General features: G+C 48.3%; 1 protein-coding gene across 3 annotated transcripts in view; it reads right to left on the bottom strand.

Annotated features, from left to right (window-relative positions):
* KCND3 (potassium voltage-gated channel subfamily D member 3) overlaps window positions 1-27,913 on the bottom strand; it is a 229,299-nt gene that overhangs the window by 199,297 nt on the left and 2,089 nt on the right. For all 3 annotated transcript variants that reach the window (XM_082431667.1, XM_082431665.1, XM_082431666.1), the window contains exon 2: window positions 21,314-22,491. In XM_082431667.1, coding sequence (XP_082287793.1) covers window positions 21,314-22,419 — 1,106 coding nt within the window. In that variant the 5' untranslated portion in view covers window positions 22,420-22,491. The remainder of the gene's footprint in view (window positions 1-21,313; window positions 22,492-27,913) is intronic.

Here is a 27,913-nt window from a genome sequence, read left to right as displayed (position 1 = left end):
GAGGCAGAAGAACGGATAAGTGACCTGGAAGACAGAATGGTGGAATCCACTGCTGCGAAACGGAATAAAGAAAAAAAAAATGAAAAGAAATGAAGACAGCCTAAGAGACCTCTGGGACAACATTAAATGCAACAACATTCGCTTTATAGGGGTCCCAAAAGGAGAAGAGAGAGAGAAAGGACTCGAGAAAATATTTGAAGAGATTATAGTCGAAAATTTCCCTAACATGGGAAAGGAAATAGCCACCTAAGTCTAGGAAGCACAGAGAGTCCCATACAGGATAAATCCAAGGAGAAACACGCCGAGACACATAGTAATCAAATTGGCAAAAATTAAACACAAAGAAAAATTATTGAAAGCAGCAAGGGAAAAATGACAAATAACATACAAGGGAACTCCCATAAGGTTAACAGCTGATTTCTTGGCAGAAACTCTACAAGTCAGAAGGGAGTGGCATGACATATTGAAAGCGATGAAAGGGAAAAACCTACAACCAAGATTACTCTACCAGGCAAGGATCTCATTCAGATTTGATGGAGAAATCAAAGCTTTACAGACAAGCAAAAACTAAGAGAATTCAGCACCACCAAACCAGGTCTACAACAAATGCTAAAGGAACTTCTCTAAGTGGGAAACACAAGAGAAGAAAAGGACCTACAAAAACAAACCCAAAACAATTAAGAAAATGGTCATAGGAACATACATATCGATAATTACCTTAAACGTGAATGAACTAAATGTTCCAACCAAAAGACACAGGCTCACTAAATGGATACAAAAACAAGACCCATATATATGCTGTCTACAACAGACCCACTTCAGACCTAGGGACACATACAGACTGAAAGTGAGGGGATGGAAAAAGATATTCCATGCAAATGGAAATCAAAAGAAAGCTGGAGTAGCAATACTCATATCAGATAAAATAGACTTTAAAATAAATAATGTTACAAGAGACAAGGAAGGACACTGCATAATGATCAAGGGGTCAATCCAGGAAGATGATATAACAATTATAAATATATATGCACCCAACATAGGAGCACCCCAATACATAAGGCAACGGCTAATAGCTATAAAAGAGGAAATCGACAGTAACACAATAATAGGGGAGACTTTGACACCTCACTTACACCAATGGACAGATCATCCAGACAGAAAATTAACACCAGCTTTAAATGACACAATAGACCAGATAGATTTAATTGATATTTATAGGACATTCCATCCAAAAACAGCAGATTACACTTTCTTCTCAAGTGCACATGGAACATTCTCCAGGATAGATCACATCTTGGGTCACAAATCAAGGCTCAGTAAATTTAGGAAAATTGAAATCACCTCAAGCATCTTTTCTGACCACAATGCTATGAGATTAGAAATCAATTACAGGGAAAAAAACGTAAAAAACACAAACACATGGAGGCTAAGCAATACATTACTAAATAACCAAGAGATCACTGAAGAAATCAAAGAGGAAATCAAAAAATACCTAGAGACAAATGACAATGAAAACACGACAATCCAAAACCTATGGGATGCAGCAAAAGCAGTTCTAAGAGGGAAGTTTATAGCAATACAATCCTACCTCAAGAAACAACAAACATCTGAAATAAACAATCTAACCTTACACCTAAAGGAACTAGAGAAAGAAGAACAAACAAAACCCAAAGTTAGTAGAAGGAAAGATATAAAGATCAGAGCAGAAATAAATGAAATAGAAACAAAGAAAACAATAGCAAAGATCAATAAAACTAAAATCTGGTTCTTTGAGAAGATAAACAAAATTGATAAACCTTTAGCCAGACTCATCAAGAAAAAGAGGGAGAGAACTCAAATCAATAAAATTAGAAATGAAAAAGGAGAAGTTACAACAGACACCACAGAAATACAAAGTATTCTAAGAGACTACTACAAGCAGCTCTATGCAACTAAAATGGACAACCTGGAAGAAATGGACAAATTCTTAGAAAGGTGTAACCTTCCAAGACTGAACCAGGAAGAAATAGAAAATATAAACAGAGCAGTCACAAGTAATAAAATTGAAATTGTGATTAAAAATCTTCCAACAAACAAAAGTCCAGGATCAGATGGCTTCACAGGTGAATTCTATCAAACATTTAGAGAAGAGCTAACACCCATCCTTCTCAAACTCTTCCAAAAAATTGCAGAGGAAGGAACACTCCCAAACTCATTCTATGAGGCCACCATCACCCTGATACCAAAACCAGACAAAGATACTACAAAAAAAGAAATTTACAGACCAATATCCCTCATGAATATAGATGCAAAAGTCCTCAACAAAATACTAGCAAACAGAATCCAACAACACATTAAAAGGATCATACACCAGGATCAAGTGGAATTTATCCCAGGGATGCAAGGATTCTTCAATATATGCAAATCAATCAATGTGATACACCATATTAACAAACTGAAGAAGAAAAACCATATGATCATCTCAATAGATGCAGAAAAAGCTTTTGACAAAATTCAACACCCATTTATGATAAAAACTTCCAGAAAGTGGGCAGAGAGGGAAACTACCTCAACAAAATAAAGGCCATATACGACAAACCCACAGCAAATATCATTCTCAATGGTGAAGAACTGAATGCACTTCCTCTAAGATCAGGAACAAGACAAGGATGTCCACTCTCACTACTATTATTCAACATAATTTTGGAAGTTCTAGCCACGGCAATCAGAGAAGAAAAAGAAATAAAAGGAATACAACTTGGAAAAGAAGAAGTAAAACTGTCACTGTTTGCAGATGACATGACACTATACATAGAGAATCCTAAAGATGCCACCAGAAAACTACTAGAGCTAATCCATGAATTTGGTAAAGTTGCAGGATACAAGATTAATGTACAGAAGTCTTTTGCATTCCTATACACTAATGATGAAAAACCTGAAAGAGAAATTAAGGAAACACTCCCATTTACCACTGCAACAAAAAGAATAAAATACCTAGGAATAAGCCTACCTAGGGAGACCAAAGACCTGTATGCAGAAAACTATAAGACACTGATGAAAGAAATTAAAGATGATACAAACAGATGGAGAGATATACCATGCTCCTGGATTGGAAGAAACAATATTGTGAAAATGACTATACTACCCAAAGCAATCTACAGATTCAATGCAATCCCTATCAAATTACCAATGGCATTTTTTACGGAACTAGAACAAAAAATCTTAAAATTTGTATGGAAACACAAAAGACCCTGAACAGCCAAAGCAGTCTTGAGGGATAAAAACGGAGCTGGAGGAATCAGACTCCCTGACTTCAGACTATACTACAAAGCTACAGTAATCAAGACAATATGGTACTGGCACAAAAACAGAAATAGAGATCAATGGAACTGGATAGAAAGCCCAGAGATAAACCCACATACATATGGTCAACTCATCTATGACAAAGGAGGTAAGGATATACAATGGAGAAATGACAGTCTCTTCAATAAGTGGTGCTGGGAAAATGGGACAGCTACATGTAAAAGAATGAAATTAGAACACTCCCTAACACCATACACAAAAATAAACTCAAAATGGATTAAAGATCTAAATGTACACCAGACACTATCAAACTCTTAGATGAAAACATAGGAAGAACACTCTTTGACATAAATCACAGCAAGATCTTTTTTGATCTACCTCCTAGAGAAATGGAAATAAAAACAAAAATAAACAAATGGCACCTAATGAAACTTAAAAGCTTTTGCACAGCAAAGGAAACTACAAACAAGACGAAAAGACAACCCTCAGAATGGGAGAAAATATTTGCCAATGAATCAACGGACAAAGGATTAATCTCCAAAATATATAAACAGCTCATGCAGCGCAATATTAAAAAAACAAACAACCCAATCCAAAAATGGGCAGAAGACCTAAATAGGCATTTCTCCAAAGAAGATATACAGATGGCCAAGAAGCACATGAAAAGCTGCTCAACATCACTAATTATTAGAGAAATGCAAATCAAAACTACAATGAGCTATCACCTCACACCAGTTAGAATGGGCATCATCAGAAAATCTACAAACAAGAAATGCTGGAGAGGGTGTGGAGAAAAGGGAACCCTCTTGTACTGTAGGTGGGAATGTAAATTGATACAGCCACTATGGAGAACAGTATGGAGGTTCCTTAAAAAACTAAAAATAGAATTACCATATGACCCAGCAATCCCACTACTGGGCATGTACCCAGAGAAAACCATAATTCAAAAAGAAACATGCACCCTGATATTAATTGTAGCACTATTTACAATAGCCAGGACATGGAAGCAACCTAAATGCCCATCGAGAGACAAATAGATAAAGAAGATGTGGTACATATATACAATGAAATATTACTCAGCCATAAAGGAATGAAATTGGGTCATTTGTAGAGACGTGGATGGATCTAGAGACTATCATACAGAGTGAAGTAAGTCAGAAAGAGAAAAACAAATATCGTATATTAACACATATATGTGGAACCTAGAAAAATGGTACAGATGAACCAGTTTTCAGGGCAGAAATTGACACAGAGATGTAGAGAGCAAACGTATGGACACCAAGGGGGGAAAGTGGCAGGGGGGTGGTGATGGTGGTGTGATGAACTGGGAGATTGGGATTGACATATGTACACTAATATGTATAAAATGGATAACTAATGAGAACCTGATGTATAAAAAAATAAATTAAATTAAATTAAAAAAAATTCTAGCTGTCATTAGGAGGTGGACACAAGGCTAGGATTGAGAACAGGACGGACTCTTGCTCTTGCAAAGTTGGGAAAAGTCCCACCCCATCCTTGATTCTCTGGGATGGGGTGGGACTGCCACTACTGAGAGAGGAACCCCCCGTGCCAAGTCCTGAAGACGGCTGCTTCCTTCACATTTCCGCCCATCGGCCAAAGTGCATGGGCCTTAACTCTGCCGAGGAGCATAATTATAGGTGCCATTGCAGTCCGTCTGATTCATTTTCTGTGCCTGGTGACCATGCCTGGTGAGCTTTTCATCACCCCGAGAACAGGCACACACGGTCAGCACAACAGGAACATTTGTTGAATGAATAAAGGAAATGGGCAATAGCGGATTCAAACTGGCATCTGCAGTTGGAGGCTTGTGCTCCCCGCTGCCCCCAACACATTTCTGTGTCAACAGAACTATAAATCCAAGGACTGCTGACTCGCTCTGGTTCAGGTTTAATTTTAAACAAACGGGTCTCTGGTCTCTGGTTTAATTTTAAATAATTAGCATGAAGAAAAAAGATTTTAAACTCTTTTTTTTTACAATGAAAATATATATACCTATGTGAAGACACAACCCTCCCCCTTTAAAATAAAGTTACCCTTATAACTTAAGCTTCATTAAATAATGCTGCCATACCAATGAGAGGCACTCACATCAATGGGCATAAGGAAGTTTTATAGATGCTGCTTGAAAGATGACAAGATTTTTTTTCTTTGCATGTTTGATGTATTTCACAATTTTTTAAAGTTAATGATCAAACGTCTTCACTATTATATGAGGTCCCCAGGGTAGTCAAATTCACTGAGACAAGAACTCCATCAATTGTCTCTGGATTTCTCCAGGTACAGAGTTGCTTTTTGGGGAAAAGCTGTGGGTGGGTGAGGGCCTCATCTAAGGACCAGAAGCCCCAGTCCTGGTCCAGGATGACGCTTCTGATGTGTGGGAAAGGGTCACCTTTCATCAGGCAAACTTTGTAAAAATGGAGGGATTCTGGATGGCAAACGCAAACAGAGAACGAGGACCTGGAGGTTCCCCCATGTCTACAATGGCCCAGGGTTACACTGAGAACGCCCTCCTCCCTCCCCACCCCTCACTGCCAGCAGGCTTTCAGGCACACAAGAGTGCGCTCACACACACACATACACACACACACACACACACACACACACACACACACACAGCATGAGCATAGAGCCTGTTTCTGAGTCTCTCCTCCAACTTTCACTGTTTGCCTGGAATGCTTTCCCTTTCCAGCCCTCCAAGCCAACTTTCTCACGTGATTTACACACTCCTGGAAGTTCTATCTCTTCCGTGATATCTCCAGGTCAAACAGATCTGATGATCCCCTCGGCTCTGCCCTATCCGGATAGGAACTGTCCCAGAGCTACAGACCCCACCCCAAGTTTGAGCACATCCTCTCTCACTACATGCCGTGACACACACAACCCCTGCATCTGACTCGCTGTCCAGTCCTTCAGGTTGCTTGAGCCACACGTGTGTGGGTGCTTCTCACTCTGTCTGAGAGAACGGGCAGGACGTGAAGGGACAGCGATGGGCCAGAACCTGACAGCTGAGCCCCTTCTGTGTCCCTGGCACTCTGCTGGGAGCTGGGACCGGGACCACGGCACTTAACTCCAAGGAGCAAGGGCTGCCTATGCTTTCAGATGGTGGTGACGGAAGTGAGGAAGCCTCCCTAGGAGAAGACCCACTAACCTGGTCCATTTCCACCCAACTTCCCTTCAGGGCCAGCACCCTGCCGCCGGTCGGCCCTTCCATCCTCATCCTCTCTGCACGTCGGAAAGCCAGCCAGTGAGATGCCCACAGCTGGAGAAAGCCCACAGGCTCACCCTCTCCCCAGCCCTCTGTGATCATTTAATGGTTGGTTTCATTCAAATAACTCAAAGTAATGTAAGCCATGCTGCCCACACGGATGCTAATAGCAATACTGAGATTCCCCTGCATTCCTCTGGGGAACTCATATTATAAAATAATGGGAGTGGAGAAGGGAAGGACCATTTACAGGCCAACGGGATAACGGGGAAGAAAGAAGTTGGGGATGGGGGTGGGGCACGTAGGAAACCAGCCCCTGGTGGAGTGTCAGTAGGGATGGGGTGGTGGGAGACCAGAGAAGGGATGGGGACGTTATCTGCCCCAGAACCTGCCCACGCATGCTGCCAGGCTCTCCCAGGGGCTGGTGAGAAGCTGGCTCATCCAGGAAGCCTCCAGCCCTCCCCAAGGGCTCGGATCTGCCAGGGCTGTGCCTGAGCCATCCTAAGTCTGTGCCAGGACAGATGGCCCAGGGTCTTCTTGCCACCAAGTCCCCTAGTGGCTTCCCAGATCATAATTATACTTGCCTTCCAAAATGATTTCCTAACAGAATCTTCTGGGTTCTCAAAAGTCCTCATCATTTTGGGGCATAGAGGAAGTAGTCTTGGGTTTAATACACAGAGGAGGGTTACGATCACTGACCCTCACCAAAACGGAATGCGCACCAGTCAAAAGGGTAAACTCCCATCCCTGAATGTTCAGACAGATTCGTTGCCATCTGCTGGGGAGGCTGTTGAAGGGAATCCAGCTCTGAAGAGGGACAGCAAACTGGGATTCGTGGGGCTTACGTAGCTCTCTGACGTCCCAGGGTTAATGTCTTATACCTTCCCCTCATTCAGCTTACCGAGCCTATCCAGGGATCTGAATTCACGATTCCCTGCTCTCTCTAAACACAATGCTGTGTGGCCGAGGGCTGCTGACCTGGACCTGTGCTTCTCATCAGGAACCCTGGAGCCCTCTGGGGGAGTCTCCAAGCAGAAGCTCCCAGGTCCCTCTGCAGACTTGCATTTCTGGTGGTCACTCTGGCCAAGGACTCTTTTCACTTCGCCCTCTTTGGAGATGAAGAAATGGAAATGGGAAGGTCCCCAGCGCCCTAGCATCTAGGGGCTGGTTCTCCGGGCTGTGGATCACCCAGGCCACTGGGCTAACGATCAGTTTTCCTTTGATCTGGGAGAGACTGACAGCTTGTGAAACTGGTTAGGAGGTGAGAACTCACTAAATCCAACCCTTCATCATTGAGAAGAGGATGCTGAGGACCAGAGGGAGGAAGTGACTTGCCCAAGATCACACAGCCTGCTGAAGCTGGCCCCAAAACCCACATCTCCTGACTCCTAGCTCAGTGGTCGTCCCATTGTTCTATAGAGCCCAATCCCAGCAGAAGGGTCCGGTTAACCCACGTGAACCAGCATAAACACCTAAATCAGAGCCTGGACACGGCAGCCTCTGCTCCTCAGATGAGAAGCTGACCTTATATGGAAATATTAAGAAAGTCAAACACAGTATGTGGAGTTGGTGGTGGGTATAACTCTTCATCATCTCTCTCTAAGCCCTGCCCAGACTCAGAGCCTGCCCGTCAGGCTGCAGGAAAATGTTTTATTAACCAACACAATGGCCTTTTGCCAGCCTGGAGAGACGCTTCTTCTGGAGAGGGGAGGGGGCTTTGGCTCAGAAGACAGAGACGCAAGCCCTCAGGTACAGAAATCTCAGGAAAACGTCTAGCAGCTTCTGGAGGCAGAAGAGAAACAGGCCGGGGAGGAAGGGGAAAAAAGAAAAAAAAACAAATGTAGGGTCACATATGGCAAACTGCTCTTCTCCATCTCTGGTGCAGAGAAGGCATGAAAAAGGCTGAAGGAGTGCAACACCACAACATCAGACGAGCCAGCAGAGGGGGGAGGGAGGGTCAGAGATGACAGAGGAAGAGTCACACCTGGTACTGTGACTCCTCAGGGTCGGCGGGGGCGAGGGAGCGCCCATGACCCCCCAGGGATGATGGGCCCCTGGAGGCTCCTCACCCGATCCCCCACCTGCCCCAGCTCCCGGCCACAGATCACTGCGAGGGGCCTGGAGGACAGGGCAGCCTGCGCTCTGTCACCGGGTTCTGACAGGCTCCCCTAACAGCGCTGCTTCCCTCCACTCCAAAACTGTGAGGACTGGACTCCAGCTCCCTGCTGTGCTGAGCTGTGATCTCTCTAGTGGGCTGCGGAGGCGGCCAGCTGAAAGGCTGAGTTATGCCCCAAGGTCTGCGGTGGGAGAGAGGGAATGCTGCCAACTTCCAGACGTAGGACGTGGGCAACAAAGGCACCAGGGACCAGAATCTCCACAGAGAGGGAGGTGGCATGAGACTTTTAGACTTTTATTCTGAGATATTTACATAGGAAATTTACACAGTATGCATATTTACAACTTTCCCTCTCCCTTACATATTTCTTCTTTTGCACAGACTCTGCTGCAACACTAAAATTTCCCACCTCCTTCTTTTTTTGTCTTCCCTCCTTTCCACCAGTATGCTCCTTGCCTGTTGATGAACTCACCCCCTGCCCGTGCATGCGCTCTTCCTGTCTCTGTTGGTTCAGACCAGCCTGGATCCCCTCGATCCCGCTGGCCCCATCTCTGCGACTCTCATCTCTCCTTCGTCACCATCCTGTGTCCACTCTTCACCCTTATGACCTTTGCCAACAGGCCCGAGCGTCTTTGGTGCTGGCACATTAGGAGGTTGGGGACGCTGTGTCTTCCTCCCGCTGCCCAAGACACAGCCTGGGGAGGGAGAGGTCTCGAACGCCTCTCCGATGGGAATCTGGGTGGTTAGTGATAGGTTAAGAGCAGACGCTGGTCAGAGCAGCTCAGGTCTGAAACCCAGCCTCTCCGTTCACCAGAGAGCAGGCTTCGATTTTCTCAGGGACAGAACACAGATAACAGTAATCTCGCTCTCCTGTGGTTAAGGGGAGGTTATCAGGAGGGTTAAATGAGGAAGCCCATGTAAATGACTTACAGTTAGCACCATACCTGGAACATCATAAAAGCTTGATAATATTAGCTATGATTATTGTTGTTGTTGTTGATGATGAGGGACAGTGGTCTCTCACGTGTCAAGGTGAATCTGTTGCTACTCATTTCCGTCTCCTCACCTTCTGGATAACAACCCTAAAGAGACTCAAACACAGCTCTTGAATCATCATTTCTGTCCTGGGGCCAGCCTCTCACCGACTCCTAATCAACTGTGGACGGAGCTTTCACTTCAGGAGAGGCTAGAGTCACTGCTCCTCTACCCTCGTGTTGGGACCCCTCATCTCTCCCTGGGGTCAGGCTGATGGCCTCATTCTCTCTCCCCTTACCAGGCTCATCTCTTTTTTTCCTGGTTTTTACTTCAACGTTTCATTCTCACTTTATACATTCATTTGACTATTGTTTGCTGCTCCTACTAGAATGCCAGCCTCTGAGAATTTGCCTGTTTTGTTCGTGAATACATCCTCAGCCCCAGCACACTGCCTGGCACGTGGAGACTCACAATATTTGTTCAATAAATGATCAAATGAAGGAACACATTGAACTTTTCCACTACAAGCTTCCAAGGACCAGCTGAAATGCCACCTCCTCCAAGAAGCCTTCCCTGGTTCCTGCCTCCTCCACCTTTCCCTCACACTTTTCTGCCCTTTACTCATACCTCTCACCTTGTTGAACCCAGAAATATAGCTCTGTGTGCGCACAAGGCACCCCTGTTACTAGACTGAAGCTTCTTATGAAGCAGCGGACTCCGAAGGAGTCAGAAGACCTTGGTTTGAATCTAGTAATGCTACTATACCGTGGGAGCTCGGGCCAGTGGCCTACACTCTCAACGTCTCAGTCTTCTCATATATAGGAAGGGAACCTAACGCCCGCCTCCTAGGATTTAGTCCTCGTCCCCTTTCTTTCTTTGTAGCCCCTCCTGGCAACCAGGACTATGCCGTGCTCACAAAGACAGCCCAATGCAAATTTGCTGAATTACTGAACCATTGCTTTCCCCGGGTGCTTACCGAGGGCCCAAGAGAGATGTCTCCAAGAGGCGGCAGGCCAGAGGGCACCCCCAGGGACGCCAGGAGGGCGTCTGATGTTTCTCTCTAAGAAGAAGGAGGGAATGGGTGGGACAAGCAGTGTCTGCAGTGCCTGTAGACTCCGCCCGGGGGCCTGGCACTGCAAGGCCAGACATTGTCACCCACGGAGGCTGCACCACTCGGAGTCAGCATCCCCCTTGGCCAGGCAAGGGATGTTTGTTGGTCTGTGACCATTTAGACCCCATCTCCCACCCACGTGCCAATGTTAAGGATCCTGTTCTTATTATTTTTTAGCAAAGCCCGTAAACCAATTTTGATTTCCTGGGTCGGTGCTGTTTATTTAATTATCATGGTAGGAGACTAAAAAGAAAACCTTGTTTTACTCAGGAAACCAATATGACCTTTTAGCTCCAGCAGAAACCCGGTGTGAAAGGGAACTTCCTTTCACTTCTTTGGCCCTGTGAAAGGGCCAAAGAGAGAGGCTGAATGGAGGCACCGGCAAGGCTGCTCACAGGTGGCACCACCACTCCTAAAGGGGGCAGGTGCCAGAGAAGCAGGGCCTGGGGCAGGAAGTGTTCCCCAGGCCCTCTCCTCTTCCTTCCTTTCATGTTTTCCTGGGCAATCTCATCTATTTTTCCTGCTTCAGCTGATGATTTCGAAACCTGCTGCTTTAGCCCCCTTCTTCCTGCTCAGCCTCAGACCCACATTTCCACCTGCCTGCCGGCCACTTCAAGGACACTCAGGGTTACCTGCAAACACCACAGACCCACAGGCAAGCTCATTGTCTCTGACTTGCCCTTGACCTCCTGCCCACCTGTTCCTCCTAAATGTTTGCCAACTCCTTATTTCTACTTGTCCAGTCTTACGGTTCCAGAGTTACTTTGGACTTCACCTTCTCCTGGGTGTCTTTCTCTCCTTTTCCACCATGATTGTCCTAGGTCAGGCCTTTTTTACCTCTTCCCTGGATCCGTCTCCTGGCTGACAGCACCCTGTCCCAGGGCTCCTTTCTAACATTCATCAAGAAGACAGCTGCTGGATAAACCTTCCTAATCAATGTGACGCCTTTAGTGGTTCCCTAATGCCTACCAAATAAATCCTTTAGCCTAATATTTTAGATCCTCTGTGCCTTCAGCAAACCTTTTATTCCTGCTTATCTCTAGCCATGCTCCTCACATACCCTAAACACTAGCAAACCAGCACATTAGTTAAGCTCCCTAAGCACCATGTCCTTTTGCAATTTACTTGGAATTCCCATTTCCACATAACAAAATTCTGCCCACTGCTGTCAGTCCAGCTGAAACTTCACCTCTCCATGAAGCCAATCATTTGTTCATCAACAAATACTCATTAAGCTTTTCTTCTGTGCCGAACACTTCTTGATCATTTCAACGCATGCCTCATTCTCTCCTGTACACTCAGAAACATACTCCAATCCCCTGCTATACTGTAAACTTCTTGGGAACAGTGCCCCTCGGTCTCATTTATTTTGGTATCCTCAACACTGCCTAATAGGGTGCTTCACAGATACTAGGTGCTCAGTAATGTTTGTTGAACTGAATCGAGATTTATGCTGTCCATGGTTTTGATATCATTCAGTTTACCTGAATCCTCCTAAGGTTTTTTTTTTTTTTCTCCTGTTTAAATATTTGTGACCAGGAAGAAGTAAAAATAAACTAATGATACTTCTCAGCAGCTATAAGCCTGTAATTATGGTTAACTCTCAGTTATCCATCCCTTTGGAAAAACAGCGTTGGAGAGAATCCCACACCAGAAGCATAAAAACATGATTTCCATCAGTCTTTGACATGTACTGTATGATTTTTAAGGAACTGATTTGCCTTTTTAATATTGTTTGGCTGATCAGGTTGCTGTTTGCGTTTACAGCCTCTCAATAACTGGCTGGGTAACAGGGATGGAAGGGGAGATAGAGGACTGTGCTAGTGGGAGGAATCTGGTCCAGAAGGAAACATCTGCTCTATACAACCTTGAAGGCAAGACTGGACGATTAGGGCATCACAGGAACTTGGGGTTTGTCAGCATGGCCCGGGGTTTGGCCAGTTTCTTTCAGATGATTGCAAGGGTAGGGACGTCCCAGTTCCCTAACAGCCCACTTTGGGTCCAGAGTTGGATTTTGTTTAAAGATGATGAAAAAGTGCCCCCAGGACTGAGTAAGGTTCTGGGATGGAGGGAGGGCTGTGTTTCCAGTCTTGCTGGTAATAGGAGGGTGCCTTGCTGTGCCACGGGGAACCACTGGATGCAAATCAAAGAAAATGAGATTTGCAATTTTGCATTGATAGCTAGATAATGTAGGGGGGAAAGTTCCCCTCTTCTCTTTCTGAAGCAAACAAATATCAAATGTGGTGATTCAGAAGCTGCATTAGTTGGGGAAAATTGATGCACATTTCATGTGTCAGGGAGCTGAATCCCAGAGAATGGAGCCAGCCTCCCAGAAAATGGTTTCTTTATATAGTTCCATCCATTTATTGTTTGATTGGACTTTCTGTATATTAAATTCAAGCTGTTCTGCCGCTCATGGGCATTATGATGTGTTGGCTCAGTGGGAAATAATGAAGGTGATGGGATTTTACGGCATCGCATTACAAAGGAGGCGTCCCCAGCCCCATGCATTTCTCCATCAACTAGCTTGTGTGTGAGGTGGCACTTATATTAAAACGATTTTTCTGATTCAGTTTAATGACACTCATTCGAGTCCTGACACCCGGAATATGATTACATGAGCTAGATGCAATCTCCCTCTATCCAGCCATGGTCAGCAAAGGCTGAGTTAGCTTCCCTCCCCAGCAAGCCCCTTCCCACCAACCCATCATTTGCATCGAGCTGGGTGGAGAGAGCTGGGGCTGGGGAGAAGAGGCCTACGTTCTGGTCTGAGAAAAGCAGTCTAGACAGAGGCAGGAACACTGGCCTTGACCTGGAGGCCACAGTACATGAGGCTTTTGGCCGAGAACTATGGGTTCTTGAAGGCGTTGTGGTAACTCCTTCCTCCTCGTCACAAACAAGTCCCCATTCAAAGTTGGTTTGAATTCACTACTATGCACTCCTTCCAAAAGAGATTGCTAAGGGCCTGGTCCCCACTTCCCAGGAAAGAAAAACTGACTTGGTCATCACAAAGGATGAACACTTAAGATGTGACTAGAGTGTCAGCTTCCTGGAGGGGACCACCTGTCTGAGGACAGGGCATGGGGGAACTCACAGAGAAGTCTCTGCTCCTCTCCTTGCCCGGGAGTAGCTCCCGGCCATGATGGCATGTGGCCAAGAGCCCTGAGTGACCTGGGACAGGTGCTCCCACCTGGGTGAGAGAGACAAAAATCCCCATGTAGTTACCAAGGGGTTCTGCCCCTCCCCTGGGGAGACGGAGGGCCAGGATGCCTTTTATTTACACTATTTTCAGGCAGAATAATTGCTGCTCCTCAGGAAGAATCATGTTTGTGTTTATGGGTACGTTTAAAGAGGGAAACCCAAACAAAACCAAACAGAGAGAGAGAGAGATTGATTTTGAGAGATTCCGGAAGAGAGCTGTGAAATGGGCATCAGCGTGGAAATCCCTTTCCGAAAATCGCAGCAATTTGAACTGTTGGATCAGAAGAGCAATCTAATGTGGTGACTCTGGTGCGAAGAATGTCAAAGCTCACATCCCACCCGTGGGAATTCACCTCTCCCTCCTCCGTAGCCCTGAAGCCCTCCACTTGCCCCTCTGTGCCGGCAGCTACCACAGCTGCTGACTCTGAGACTGGCCTCTCCCTTTCAGTTTCTGAGCCAAGATCGTCCCCGCATGGTGGTGCCCAGCCCTTGGCAGGTGCTAGTGAAATGCTGCCTGGGTTGAAGACAACCTCAATCAGGTGCAGATGCTGCCATTGACTGCCAGTTCAGCCCAGCCCTGCTCTCAGCTGGCCATCCAGCTCGGCCTATGGGGCTTGTCCGTTCTGTGCCAGAGTCTGGGAGCTATCCTGCAGGCCCTTGAGGTCTCTTCTTGTGAAATGTTTCTCCCAGCGGTGGAGGTCTTTAGGAATGTGTCTTCAGGCCAGTTCTCTGCCATGGGAGCTGGTGAAGCTTTCAGCTGGCAGGCTGACAGCAGGACCAGCATGTGTGTCGTGTGACCTCTACCTTCAAATAAATGCGGAATCTCTCCCTTCTCCCCTCTCCACTGTCACCACCACCCTAGATCCCAGCCACCATCATCTCCTGCCCGGATTATTGTGGTAGCTTCTCCCATACAATATATTCACTACCCAGTACCCAGAGGGATCCTTTTAAGACATGAGTCAGGTCTACTCAAAACTCTCCAGTGGCTTCCCATTCTAAGCAGATTAGTGAAAGGCAAAGGGCCAAGTCCTTGAGGTGATCATAAGGGCCCTGCATGAGCTGCTTCCCGCTACCTGCTCTTGGGGCTGGACCATAAGCGCCTTCTTGCCCTTCCAAGAATAGTGCACCAAGGCCCCTCCTGCCTAATGGCCTTTGCATTTGCTGTTCCGTCTGCCTGGAATGCTCTTCCCCAAGAAACCCACATTCCTTCAGGTCTCTGCTCAAATGTAACCTTATCTGAGAGGCCTGTCTTAACCTTCTCATCTAAAATAGCAACTCTCCCTTGCTCTACCCCATCTCACACTCAGCACCCCCAATTTCTCACATCATGCTTTATTTTTCTCTGCAGCATGAATTGCTGTCTGATAGGACACATGTATGTATGTATGTATGTATTTTTCTATTTACTGTCTGTTTTCCTCCACTAGAATGTAAGCTCTACTGGATCAGGGGTTGTTTTCTTTGATGCTGTATCCCCAGAGCCTAGTAGCTACTCAAATATCTGTTGAATAAATAATCGAATGGAGGGATACTTCATGGGTAGGGGGGCTTACTTATGGCTCTCTTTGTGCTCCTCCTTGCCCCAGAGTCTGCAGTGGGAAGCCTGGCCAAGTAGCCAATAGTGAAAGACAAAGGCTTCAACTTCCCTTGCAAGAAAGCCCCAACTCTGTTAGGCTGACGTCAGAACCAGAGAATGCCCTGCTTGGTCTCCCCATCTCCACTCACCCACAAATATCCTGTCGGACATGACCATATAACCAACATTCAGATAGCACTTTCATTGCTTCTCACAATGGGCAGGAGATGGTTAACAAGTGAGAAGACTGAAGATGGGTAAGCTGGGGTACAAACCTGTTTGGCTGAACAAATATATATGGAGGCCTAATACATACCAGACCCTGTGCTAGGCATGGATCATACCACGATCTTTGGAATAGAGACCTGCCCTTGAGGAGCTCATATCCTGGGGGAAAGACACATAAACAAATAAAGTTAATAAAATGTGGCAACTGGCAAGACAGAGGTATGCAGGGGCTGCAGTGGGAGGCGGGAGGAGGGGCACGGAGCTCCTGGAGGGCTGGGAAGGTCTCCTAGAGGAGACGATGTGGGCTGTCTCGAAGGGTGACGGGGGTTAGCCAGACACAGAGCAGAGTGAAGGGTAGTCTATGGGTGACGGGAGGAGTGTGAGTAAAAGCCTCTTTTCTGACCTTGGTCTACTGCTCTTCCCACCCTCTCTTGTTTTGGTTCAAAGGAAGAGAACTGAGTCTCATTCAATTCATTTTGTCTGTACCTTATGTAGGGCTGACATGCCATCATAGTGCCTGTGTATTCTCAGAGCCTACCATGCTGCCCGGTACACAGGAGGCACTCAGTAAATGTTGAATGAATGAATGATTCCTTGTTGGGATGCAGGTTTCTACTCTTAGGAATTTCAGCACCAGAAAACTGTTGGTTAAGAAATGTCAAACCGGGCTTCCCTGGTGGCGCAGTGGTTAGGAATCTGCCTGCCAATGCAGGGGACATGGGTTCGTGCCCTGGTCTGGGAAGATCCCACATGCCGTGGAGCGGTCGGGCCCGTGAGCCACAGCTACTGAGCCTGCGCGTCTGGAGCCTGTGCTCCGCAGTGGGAGGGGCCGCGACAGTGAGAGGCCCGCGCACCGCGATGAAGAGTGGCCCCCGCTCTCTGCAACTGGAGAAAGCCCTTGCACAGAAACGAAGACCCAACACAGCCAAAAATAAATAAATTAATTAATTAATTAAAAAAAAAAAAGTCAAACCAAGAAAAGACCCTGAGGTCATTTATTCCCAGTAAGTGCACTCTGATCAAATCTCCCTGGGCAGGGACCCACCACCGTCAAAGGTGGCCACCGTTTGGCCAGTGTCCCACACCAAGGCATTTGGAAGGTGGGAGGAGGGTTGGTGGGCCCCCCAGAGGCAGCGAATGATGGTGCAGCCAGAATTTCAGGAATTGAAGGGTTAACAAAACCACACCTCTGGTTGTCTCCACTGGGGGAGCCTGATCAAGTACCCCATTCTGTGGAGTGCCTGTGCTGCTCTCCAAGGCCCGGCTCCCAGTCTCCGGAAACCTCAGGCAGGACCCTTCCGGGATTATGCTTTAAAGGGAAATGCAAATCATCTGGAGGCTGCTTTTGCTTGGAAGAAGTAAAAATCGATTCTGTTTTCGTTAAAGTGATTTTTGGACACTGTCAAAAGCTCTCTCATCTCAGGACACGGCGTGAAGACAGGCTGCCGGTCTCAATTACATAGCCAAGCCAACCGGGCAGCAGCGGGCCACCTCATCAGGAGCGATGCTGCTCCGCTGCTCCCTGCCCTTCCCGGGTCGAACTCCCCCTCCCTAAGATATCCAAGAGCAGCCCCACCCCATCCAGGCCTGGAGCTGGTCCTCCGTGGCCCTGCGGATGCTTGCTCACAAAGCTTTCCTCCCCTCTTCCCCACGCCCCACGTGAGCTTCACCCACGGACTGGCCCAGGCAGTCCGCCCAATGACGATGTCAAGCAAAGTCAAATAAAATGAAGAGGGAAAATCTGCTTTGAAAAAGTCTGTGTCATATAATACATTCCCAAACTCGATGTGCTGGTCTTATTTAATATTGGGAGTTCTGTATTATCCCTTCCCTCTGTTAACTGAGATAATTGAGGATTTATTTTATTTACAGCATCCATTATGAGCACAGAAATTAATCCTTTAATGGTGAATGTGGGAGCTCAGCTGTCAAGGGGGCACAAGGGAACCCTGGGCTGGGCACAGGTGTCTTTCCCACCAGCAAAGGAGGTGGCAAAGGAAAGCCATCCTCAAGCGTTGGTGGCAGCTGGGCTGTTATTGTCCTGTGTGCTTCAGGTATTTTGAGAAATTAAATAAATGGGAATAATTGGCCCCAGGAGATCCCTCCCTGGAGGACACCTGAAACTCATCAGCGGATCCTGGGAAAGCAGGCAGAGATGGCAACCAGAGCCAGGAAGAGCGAACTCCTTCACTCGGCACATCAGCGCTCGGCCAGTCAGTCAGCCCTGCTCTGCGAAGCAACTCAAGACAGTCTCTCCAGACTGGAAATAGGAAGCAAGGGAAGGCTTGGGCGGGGAAGGTCTGGAGACTGGAAGAATTGCTGGGAATTGTTGGAAGCAACCGGACAGAACATGGAACGTGGCAGAACACTGGCCCTTGGTATCGCACAGTCACTTGGGGCTCAAATGCCAGTGAAGAGAAAGCAAAAGACAGGCTTTCTGGAATGGTCGAACAAGCTTACAACTAGCCAGTGAATGAGCTCAGGACAGAAACCAGCCGAGGAGAGGAAAGGTTTCCAGGGTCTGGTGGGTAAGACCTCCAATAAGGGCAAGAAGACCCACACAATGCAGCAGAGCACGCCAGTCAGGGGGCACCACACACCGGGTGAAGGTTGCCGTCCTCTCTCCCTGGGGCCAGGGCTGGGGCCAGGGCTGGGGCAGACACAAATTTTCGGTCCACCCTAGAGAGAGGACAGGCGGGTCTGGAAGGGACTGAGAACCGTATCAGACCAAGCAAATGGAAAAGGAGCCCCATTCGCATTGCCCCATCCATTTAAAAGTGTTTTTTGCCAAACACTGGCTGTGTATAGCCGAGCAGTGAGCCTGGTGATGGTTCCCACTGCCAACTCAGGTCAAAGTCAAAGCAGCCCAATCCAGCATTGGGCGACACCAGCCAGGGTGGAGGGGAAGAAAAAGCCTGCTTTCCCGTTACTTAACTGAGGTTAAGGAAGATATAACTAAAAGGCTTCTTTTCTTGTTCTTGCCCGTGAGTCTTTCCTCGCCGAGGCTAGACGTCTTGATGCACGGGGAAGGGAAGGGTGAGGAGTCCACAGTGCCCACAGTCAGGGGGAGCATGCTTCTTCCCACGCAGGTATCCTGCCCTTCCTCTTTGTCTCACTCTCTGGCAGAGTCTTCTTGCTTTGCCGCTCCCGCATTCCCAAAAATAAATGTGAAGCCATGACTGTCCACCCCCTGACACTGGACTCGACCTTGATTCTACAGAGTGAAGGCTAAAGGAAATCACTGGTCTCCCCAATGACAGTAAAACACTGGATTTTGCCATGAAAGCAGCCATTAACTTCCAAGGCAGAACTTAAACTGGCCAGAAGGAAATGTTTTATTTATAAATTCCCTGTGTGCCTAGTGAGGTGTCTGTAGTACTCACTGCACTGATGTTTTCTTTCTTCAATAGTGATACGACTAGAATAGACTATGACACCCTGAGGCCATAATAAAAAAAATAACTCTGAAGGGCTGATTTCCACCTACGGGTCCTGATGGTACGGAAACAAGTAGAGGGGGGAATGAGAAGAGAAAGGGTCCTGGAGACAGCCAGACTGGTATTTGCAAAGCAGCACTGCCCCTTAGCAGCTATGTGACTACAGGTATTCACTTAACCTCTCTGAGCCTCGGCTGCTGCATCTTCAGAGTTGTATAGAATTTTTCCTACCCTGCAAGGCTATTGCGAAGACTTGAAGAGATAACATGTGCAAAGTGCTCAGGACACTGCTGACACATAGTAGACACACATAGGCTGTTACACTAATAAAAAGTAACGGGCAGGTGGTCCCTGAAGTTTCCACTGATCTCCTCTGAAACGGTCCCACTGGAACTCTGACACCCATCCGTCTGTCCTGTTTTCTCCCCATGGTGGTCCTGAGGCATCACTCTGGTGTCATGAGTCCCACCAAGGGGCACTTGAGGGCACTGGACAGTCAGAGCCATGTCAGAGCGCAGCCATGGAGGTCCTGGCCGTGGGAGCGGTCCCTTTCAGGAAAGCGAAGGGATGGTCAGGTTAGCACAGAAGCACCAAATGTGCTTCCTTCTCCATGACACGTGGCCAGCTCTCCAGCCCATTTTAATCCCTAAATATTCCACTGTGCCAGGAAGCCACATCCACCCGCTGAGCCAAGAGAGGCAAGGTCAAAGGACCAGACTTTCTTGCCCATCTGGGTGGGAGCAGCTCTTTGGAGGCTGCGTGTGTGTTGGAAAGGGAGGAAGGGGCAGGGTGGACTCTGTCAGATGGACAGAGGTGAATGGAATGCCCCCATCGTGGACAGTGACACCCCTCGCCCTCCCCCTTGCTACTCCCTCCCATGTGGCAGAATGACAAATGTAATCATTTTAAAAGGTCCCATCACCTGCTCAGTCATTCCCAATAAGCACGTGCGGCGCTATGGAAAAACCGATACCAGTGTCACAGGGTTTCAGCCAGGAAAAAAAAAAATTGAATCACCAGAACGCCACGAACCGAACTGTCAAACACCAAATAAAAAGCTTCATGAATTCTCCATCAGCAATATAACGCTTCCTGGCCTAAGCAAATATAGACCCAGCATATGAATCGTGAAGGGATTCTGCATTAGCCTCAACGAGTTGCAATGGCTGAAGCAGCAACCCCTAAGAAATACACGTCTCCGTAAAGCTGCCTTCATTGGCCCTAATCCTGTTAGGGTGAAGATTGTAATCTGCTTCCTCACCCCCCATCCTCTGATGGAAATCTTCACATCCCAGTACCGCAAATACATTTTGGTGACCTCAGCTGCAGAGGGGACCTCGGGGAGATGGAAGAGACAGAGTCACCTGTGACCTCGCTGAGCGCCTCTCCCTCTCTCTGATGATATTGCTGCCACTGTGTCTGACCACATGATCCATTCAGAACATCTCACAATCGCCCAGGAAGGCCGCATCATTCCATCACAAAGTCAGGCTGAAAAAGCAAGACTGCTGTTCCTTCAGTGAGAAAAAACAAATCAGGTGCCCCACTTTGCAGAAAACCCAAGTTCAGAGTCCCTTAGAGAAAGTCTGTTCAGAGCTACTGAACCCTTGAGCATCTGTGGCAGCAGAGAAGAAAAGTAAGGCAAAAGAGAAAACAGCCTGCAAATACACGACAAAGGAGAAATGCAGGAAGGATCCAAAAAGAGTGTTCTAGGTGTCTTCTGCTAATGGAAATCTGTACCCTCCTGACAACACTCGCTGAACTTCTCACTGTCTTCTTCCTTCCTGCTACGCTGTTTTTCTCCTCAAGGCAGCCCTTTCAAGCACAGATGCATATAAGCATGCAGCAATCACCACTCACCTCTCCCTCACCACACACACATACACAGAAGGCATGGCTGAAAAAAATAAATGGTGATTTAATTTTCCGTGTTTTGTAAAATACATGCCCCCCCCCCAAAAGAAAACTCAATTCCGAGACTTCTGTCCTCCCCAAGCAAATCATTCATGTGCCTTCCTTTTCTGATGAGGGGCTTCCCTTGCTCCTACAACTTGGAGAAGCGACTCCATCCTCCTCTGCCCAATCCTGATACCATCCAAAGCGTCATCGTCAATCCAACCTCCGCCCTTCTCCAGTCCAACAGAGCAGGACTTACCCCAGTGTGGTCATGGTGACGATGGTGTACCAAAAAGAGGCCGGGATGCTCGTGAACTTGCTGGCGGAGGAGCCCTTCTCAGCATAAAACATCACAGTGGCAAAGATGATGATGGCCATGGTGAGGGAGAAGAGGAGGAAGCCGAGCTCAGAGGCACAGCTCTTCAGGGTGTAGCCCAGGATCCGCAAGCCCTGGGAGTGGCGGGAGAACTTGAAGATCCTGAAGACGCGGAAGACCCGAAGCGTGACGAAGGCGCCCGACACGTCCTCATTGTTGGTCATTACCAGGCCGATGTAGTAGGGCATGATGGCCACCACGTCGATGATACTCATCACGCTGCGGATGAAGCGGTAGCGGCTGGGCGCCGCGAACAGCCGGAGGAGGTACTCCACCGTGAAGATCATGACGCAGGCGGTGTCCAGACAAAAGAAAGCCACCGAGTAGCGCTCGCCACACGGCAGCTCCTTGCTCCCCGGCACCGTGCCACACGGCACCGTCTCCACCACGTTGGTGATGACCGACACGGCAATGAAGAAGCCAGTCACGTAGTAGAAGACCAAGGCCAGCGTGCTGGTGTGCGGGTTCTCGAAGGCCCGCCACATGGTCTGGCGGAAGCTGAGGGAGGGCATGGACTCCTGGTTGTTCTCCGAGTCGTTGTCGTCCATGAGCCGCTCGGCGTTCTCCCTCTTGCGGTCCTTGTACTCCTCGTAACAGCAGTCGCCAATGATCTCGGGCAGGATGCCATAGAAAGCCAGCTCGTCGTCGTAGGCGGAGATGCACTCGTAGCGCGGGTAGTGCAGCTTGCCTGTGCGGTAGAAGTTGAGGACGCAGCGGAACACTTCTGGGTCCCGGTCGAAGAAGTACTCCTTGGTGTCCTCGTTGAAGAAGAACTCCTTCTCCGTGCTGCCCAGCAGTGTGTCCGGGTAGCGCTCCAGCGTGGTCCGCCACGTCTGGAACCTCCGCCCGCTCACGTTGAGGACGATCAGTTCATCCTGCCGCTTGTTCTTGTCTGCGGGGGCGAGGGGCATGGGGCAGTTGGCCACCGGCATCCACCCAATGGCCGCAGCCCGCGCGAAAGGCAGCCAGGCTGCGACTCCGGCCGCCATGGTGACTCCAGCTCTTGGGCGGCCACTGCTCCGCCACCCCGCACACCAGCTTGAGAGTTAGTTCAGCGACCCCTGGAGACAGGAAGAGAGAGCGGAGAACCAGTGAGTCCCTGATTGGCCCCCCGGTGGGAAATGAGACACAGGGAAGGGTCATCGGTAAGTGAAAGAGCAAAAGTCTGGAAGGCAAATTAATGGAACTGAAGTCACCACCAAAGAGAGGGGACTTGATTCTTTCCCCTCCCTTCGCCGGGAGAGCACTTAGCACCCACCGGGCCGTGCAGCAGTGTGGGATCACCAGAATTTGTTGACTGCCTGACAAACTGTCAAGTTCCAAGAGGGCTCAGGAGCATTTGGAGGGAAAGCGTCTTTAGCAGAAAGATCTGGGAAGACGTGGGTAATAATCAGCTCCGAAAGGTTATGGCATTATTACGAATTTAAATTGGGAGAGGGTAAATGAGTTCTCATTAAATGAATTTAAAAGTGGGATAAACATGCTAATTTTTATTTCTCTCTTCACCCACTAGGGTAATCAGGAATGGCATGTGGATGAGGGAGATCAGGTAAACACATTCTTTCCACTCTTCATGGGTGAGGAGGCTGGGGCTGCCCAGGTCTGGACAATTCTCTGAGATGGCAGGTGACCACAGTAGACCCAGGATTTGGTGGAGTTCTGTCCCCGAGTCCCATGGAGAAGGCTGACTCTGGTGGAGGGCTACTCTGGGACATCCAGCAACCTCGTGTCTAATCACGCCCTCAGAGCCATAATAGAAAGATGTGGCAGAAGCTGTGAAGCCGGGGTTCCTCCCCCACCTTGCAAAGGACTCTTGGATTCTTGGTTCACCTGCCTTCCATGCATTGTCCCTCTCCCTCCCAGAGGAAGCTGATCCACGCTTATTGCCATCTCCAGACTCCTCGCCTCCCGTCTCCATCTGCCCACCATCCATAACTCCCTCGGGTTATATAACAATACTCTTTCCCAAGCCAGCCTCTTTCACCTGGCCTCTCTCCACCCTCAGAGATTCCCCCAGGGCTGGGCCACCTCGGCCCTTCACTCACTGCTCTCTGAGCCACGCTGAGTACACACTTCCCCATCACCTGCGTGGATGGAGGGAACAGTGGCGCGGAGAATTATATTTGGCTTTGGGAAACAGATTTACCTTCCCAAATCTGGCTTTTTAAAGATGATAGTGAAATGACTCTGCAATCCCAAATGTATACCATCTGTGGGGAGACATGTGGTGACACAGAAACACGCGTAACAGCAACAGGAAATTGTTCGGGGTTGACACTCATTTTCTCAAATCCTAAACTGATCACACAGAACCAATCCAGACTCAGAATTATTTGGACCCTCTGGAATTCAGCTGGTTTAAAGAAATGAGGCAGAGGGTGAGTCTTGTAATGGGATTTGATCTTCATCTTTCCTTGTAACTCTGCTTGCTTCTCCTGACTCCCAACTCTTCTAGGTTTTCCAGATCTCTACCCCCTCTCATTCCTGAGCCACCACGGACTTTCCCACCTGGATGCCTCTGAAACTGGACAGGTGTCAGCTGAGTCTCCCTCCCTGCAAAAAAGCTGCTCTCCACCTTTTGTTCACAGCATCCCTAACCCCGGGCCTGTCGCCTTGGCCATCTTCTTCACCGCTCCACCCAAAGAGGTGCCACATAATGAGACAGGAGCTCTACTGCCCTCATTAAGGCCTCACTTCCTTCAGGCCTCCTTCCCACTGGCCTGCTTGTCTCTCATCTCCCCCCCTCCCCGACCCTGTTTCTCCTGTTCCCAGTAAATCCATTCTGCTCAGGGTAATCTCGTTAAGCAAGATTTCCCCACAGCCTACAAAATCAAGTCCGAACTCTTTGGCGGCATTCTGGCATTTCCATAAACGGATCCTGGTTTATCATTCCAGCCCCGTGTCCCACGCACCCATCCTAGACCACAGACGGGCTCATGTGCAGCCCTTGTGCGTTCTGTCTGTGGGCACTCTTCCTTTCCGTTGGGAATATCCTTCCCCTTCACCCAGCTCTCCTGTTAGAATACCACGTGTGCCTCACTCTCTCTGTGATGCGCCTTCCTCTCCCCACTCTGAAATTCTCTCCTCCTTTGGGCTCTCGGCACTTTGTTTGCCCCTCTTCCCTAGCACCTATCACCCTCTCGCCTGGATTACAGACACTCTCTGAGTGTCTTATTAATCATCATGGCCAACAATAATTGAGCACTGACTCTATGCCAGGCACTGCACTGTCTCCTGTGGATCATCTCATGTAATCCTCACCGCAACCCCAGGAAGAAGCCTGAAATTCAGCAGTCTGCCAGCTGGAAAGGGGCAGAATGGGGATCCCACCCCAGGCAGTCTGACCCCACGCCACATGCCCTGAGGTGCTGTGCTACACTGCTTCTCAAGGTCTTCCTGTAAGAAGAACAGTAGCTGATGTTTACTGAGGGCTGACTGCCAGCCAGCACAGTACTGCATGCTTACATGGACCACCTCAATCCACCCCACCAACACCCCTAGGGGGCAGACACCACTGTTGTCCCCATTTTGCAGGTGAGGAAGATGAAGTATGAGGAGGTATAACTGGCTAAAGGATGTAATAATTAGGCAGAGAGATTTAAACCCAGGCAGTTTCAACGTGGAGTTTGAGGGTATAGCCATGTCTCTTCTCTGCTTTCCCCATCCCACACTAAGCTCCTTAAGGGTAAAGCCCATGATACCTCAACATTTACATGACAACTCAGGAGGTAGTGTAGTCAGTGCTCAACCTACTGATGGTAGGTGGGAACCCAGATTATATAGATGTCATTTGCAGTCCATCGATTTTACTCCATGCCGTGCCTATCAGGGGTTTTCAAGGGTGGGCATTCTCTCTGCAAACACTCAGTAAACTCTGAAGATAGATCTGAATAAAATGAACCCAATTTAAGTGCCTCTGACTTCCTGTGGCTCTCAGTGGAGTTTTCCCAAGGAGCCAATCTCTGCCTCAGTTTCCCCCTCTTCGTGCTAAGGAGCATATTCACAGGTCCCTCTGTTTCCTCATAAAGGGAGGTTGATTCAGGTGTCACAGTAGGCATCAGGAATGACAATGACATTCCTCTAAATGTCACCACTCAGAGAAGAGTAAAACAGCGCAGGCCTGATGAGTTCTTGATTACGGGAACTGAGGAAAGAACAGGGGGATCATTCATCCACGGCAGTGAGTAATCCGCATGCCACTGATGCTGCTGATAGAAGACTCGGGAACACATCCTGTGCATTTTATATCTTTCTTCAAGAAATTTACCCTTATAGCTCCCTGTACTTCCTTTAGGTTACTAGGAGAATTTGTAGTCCCCAAGCACACACTTAGCTAGCTTTCCTAAGGAGCAAGGGAAGTTTGGGAAGCAAGCCTACAATTTAAACATTGGTGACAAGATAATTCCAATTCAGATTTAGCCAACATTTACTGATCACTGACCGTGCAGTGGGCACTGGTTTAAGCACTTTTACAGCAACAGTTAATTAATCCCACAAAAATCCTATGACAGGGGCATTTATGCTGACAAGTTTCAGAAAAGGAGCTGAGACTCCTTCAAGGTGACTGTGCTCCATGTATATGGGAGTTGACGATTTTCCAATAGGCCACCGATCAGCTCACTGCCACATGGCTTTCTTGACCTAGTCAGATACTGATGTCCCCATGGAAGAGAGCAGGGTGTATACTCCCCTCACCCTCAGGCAGCAGAAAGCATGGGGTCTGGATGCCCTGCACTCCAGTTCCAATTCTCTCCTGAACTTGTGGAAGCAAGCCACCATTACCCTCCGGGCCTCACAACCCTCATCTGTCAAATGTGATAACTGGACAAGAAAGTGACAAGGAGATCTTTAGCTCAAATAATCCTTGATTCTACTGGATCCAGGACATCAAGCCTGTAGCTCAGGTCTCGCTGAGACCTCTCCATAGCAGTCGCCCCTGCAAAGCAGGGAGTAGAGCATCTGGGTTTGTTGCTGTGGGGACAGAGTTAGTCTGAGCCTCCTTTTAGAGGGCAGTTCTGGGAATGCCTGATGAGGCTAGTGCCCAGAAAAGGGCACACAACCTGCATTGCTTAGAACTCAAGGCAATCAAAGGCCCAGTTCATCCACAGAACCCCTGGCCACCCCTCTGGAGGGTAAAGAAGGCCAGGCTCCAGACCCTGGGCCCTGGACCTCTGACTATTAACATTCCTGCTTTATCCCAGAATGGAGCTCAGAAAGGCAGGAACTTGAGGGGTTCCAGTGGCAAAGAGTAAGAGACCACTGAGCCAAGAGGTACCCTGCAGCACCCTGCTTGGGCCAGATATTCAGCTGTACACCCTGAGAGGGTGGTGCCCAGTGCTGTTTCACCCTGACTCCCAAATCTCACTGCCTGCCACCTTCCTCTACCAAGCTGAGCCCCATCACCTTACGCTCTCCACCCCGTGCCAATCTCCTCTTCTCCAAGGGCCCTGGGTATTTTACCAACTGCTCTCAGATGAATAATTGAGAGCTGGGGTAGGAAGAACAGTCCCTCTCTATCTATCATAAAAGCCTCTGGTCCCAAGGCCAAACTTTGACGCCATGCATTAATCCAGGACAATCTTCCAAAAGAAGGCCAGGCAAGAGCTAGGCTGTCTCCAGAGCTTCGAGCCCTGTTCCCCTGGTAAAAGGTACCGAAAAGGGAGGAATTACCCCATTGCTACTTTCTGTGTGAGTGTGTATGTGTGTGTGTGTGTGTGTGTGTGAGTTTTGAACGGGAGGAAAAGTGTCCCCACCAGATACCATGCCTACGGCCATACCAGCCATACCCTCCACACAAACCCTGTCGGCATGACCCGGCTCAAGCAGGGCTTCTCCAAGGCCATCACCACAGCGCTCACCCCCTGATGGGCACCAACACTTCCTGGAGCCGACCTGGGTATGAATTCCTGCAACAGGCACAACAGTGCGGCCCCATTTCCAGCCAATGGCACTGCACAGGCCTCAAATGCCAAGGTTTTACTAGGACGTGGACGCCTTACAAATGAAAAATCTGAAGCTATTTTTGTTTTTGGCAGAAGAGTTTGACAGTGGGAAAGATCGGGGTGGGGGGAGGATGGGGAAGAGACATTTAAAACAGGTGAGTGCTGAAATGACACAGGCAAAAAAAAAAAAAAAATCCTGGAAAAGGGAAACATATTCGTCTGCTGTAAAAAGGCAGCCCTGTTAACCAACTTCTCTGGAGGAGGTAGAGGGCCAAACGTGGGCAAAGTGACCAGGCAGCCTGTCCTGGGGATCGACACCTAACCTGAGCACAGGCACAAGGCAACAAAAATGTCATGTCACCAAGGTCTGCCCTTCAGTGACCTCGGCAGAGAGCTGGGTGTAGAGAGGCTCTGGAAACTTTTACTTTCCACAATTTTACGACACATCGCTCAGCCCAGAATAGGGCCAGTCTGGGGGAGGAGAAGGTCCTGACAACTCAGGGGGCATTCTCCTGTGCCCACAGGGTTTGCATAAGCAGGC

Source organism: Balaenoptera physalus (genome assembly GCF_965194825.1).
Source record: "Balaenoptera physalus genome assembly, chromosome: 1".
In the NCBI taxonomy this organism is placed as follows: domain Eukaryota; kingdom Metazoa; phylum Chordata; class Mammalia; order Artiodactyla; family Balaenopteridae; genus Balaenoptera; species Balaenoptera physalus.
The sequence above is the reverse complement of the archived record's forward strand: the minus strand, read 5'-3'. Positions and strand labels throughout refer to the sequence as shown.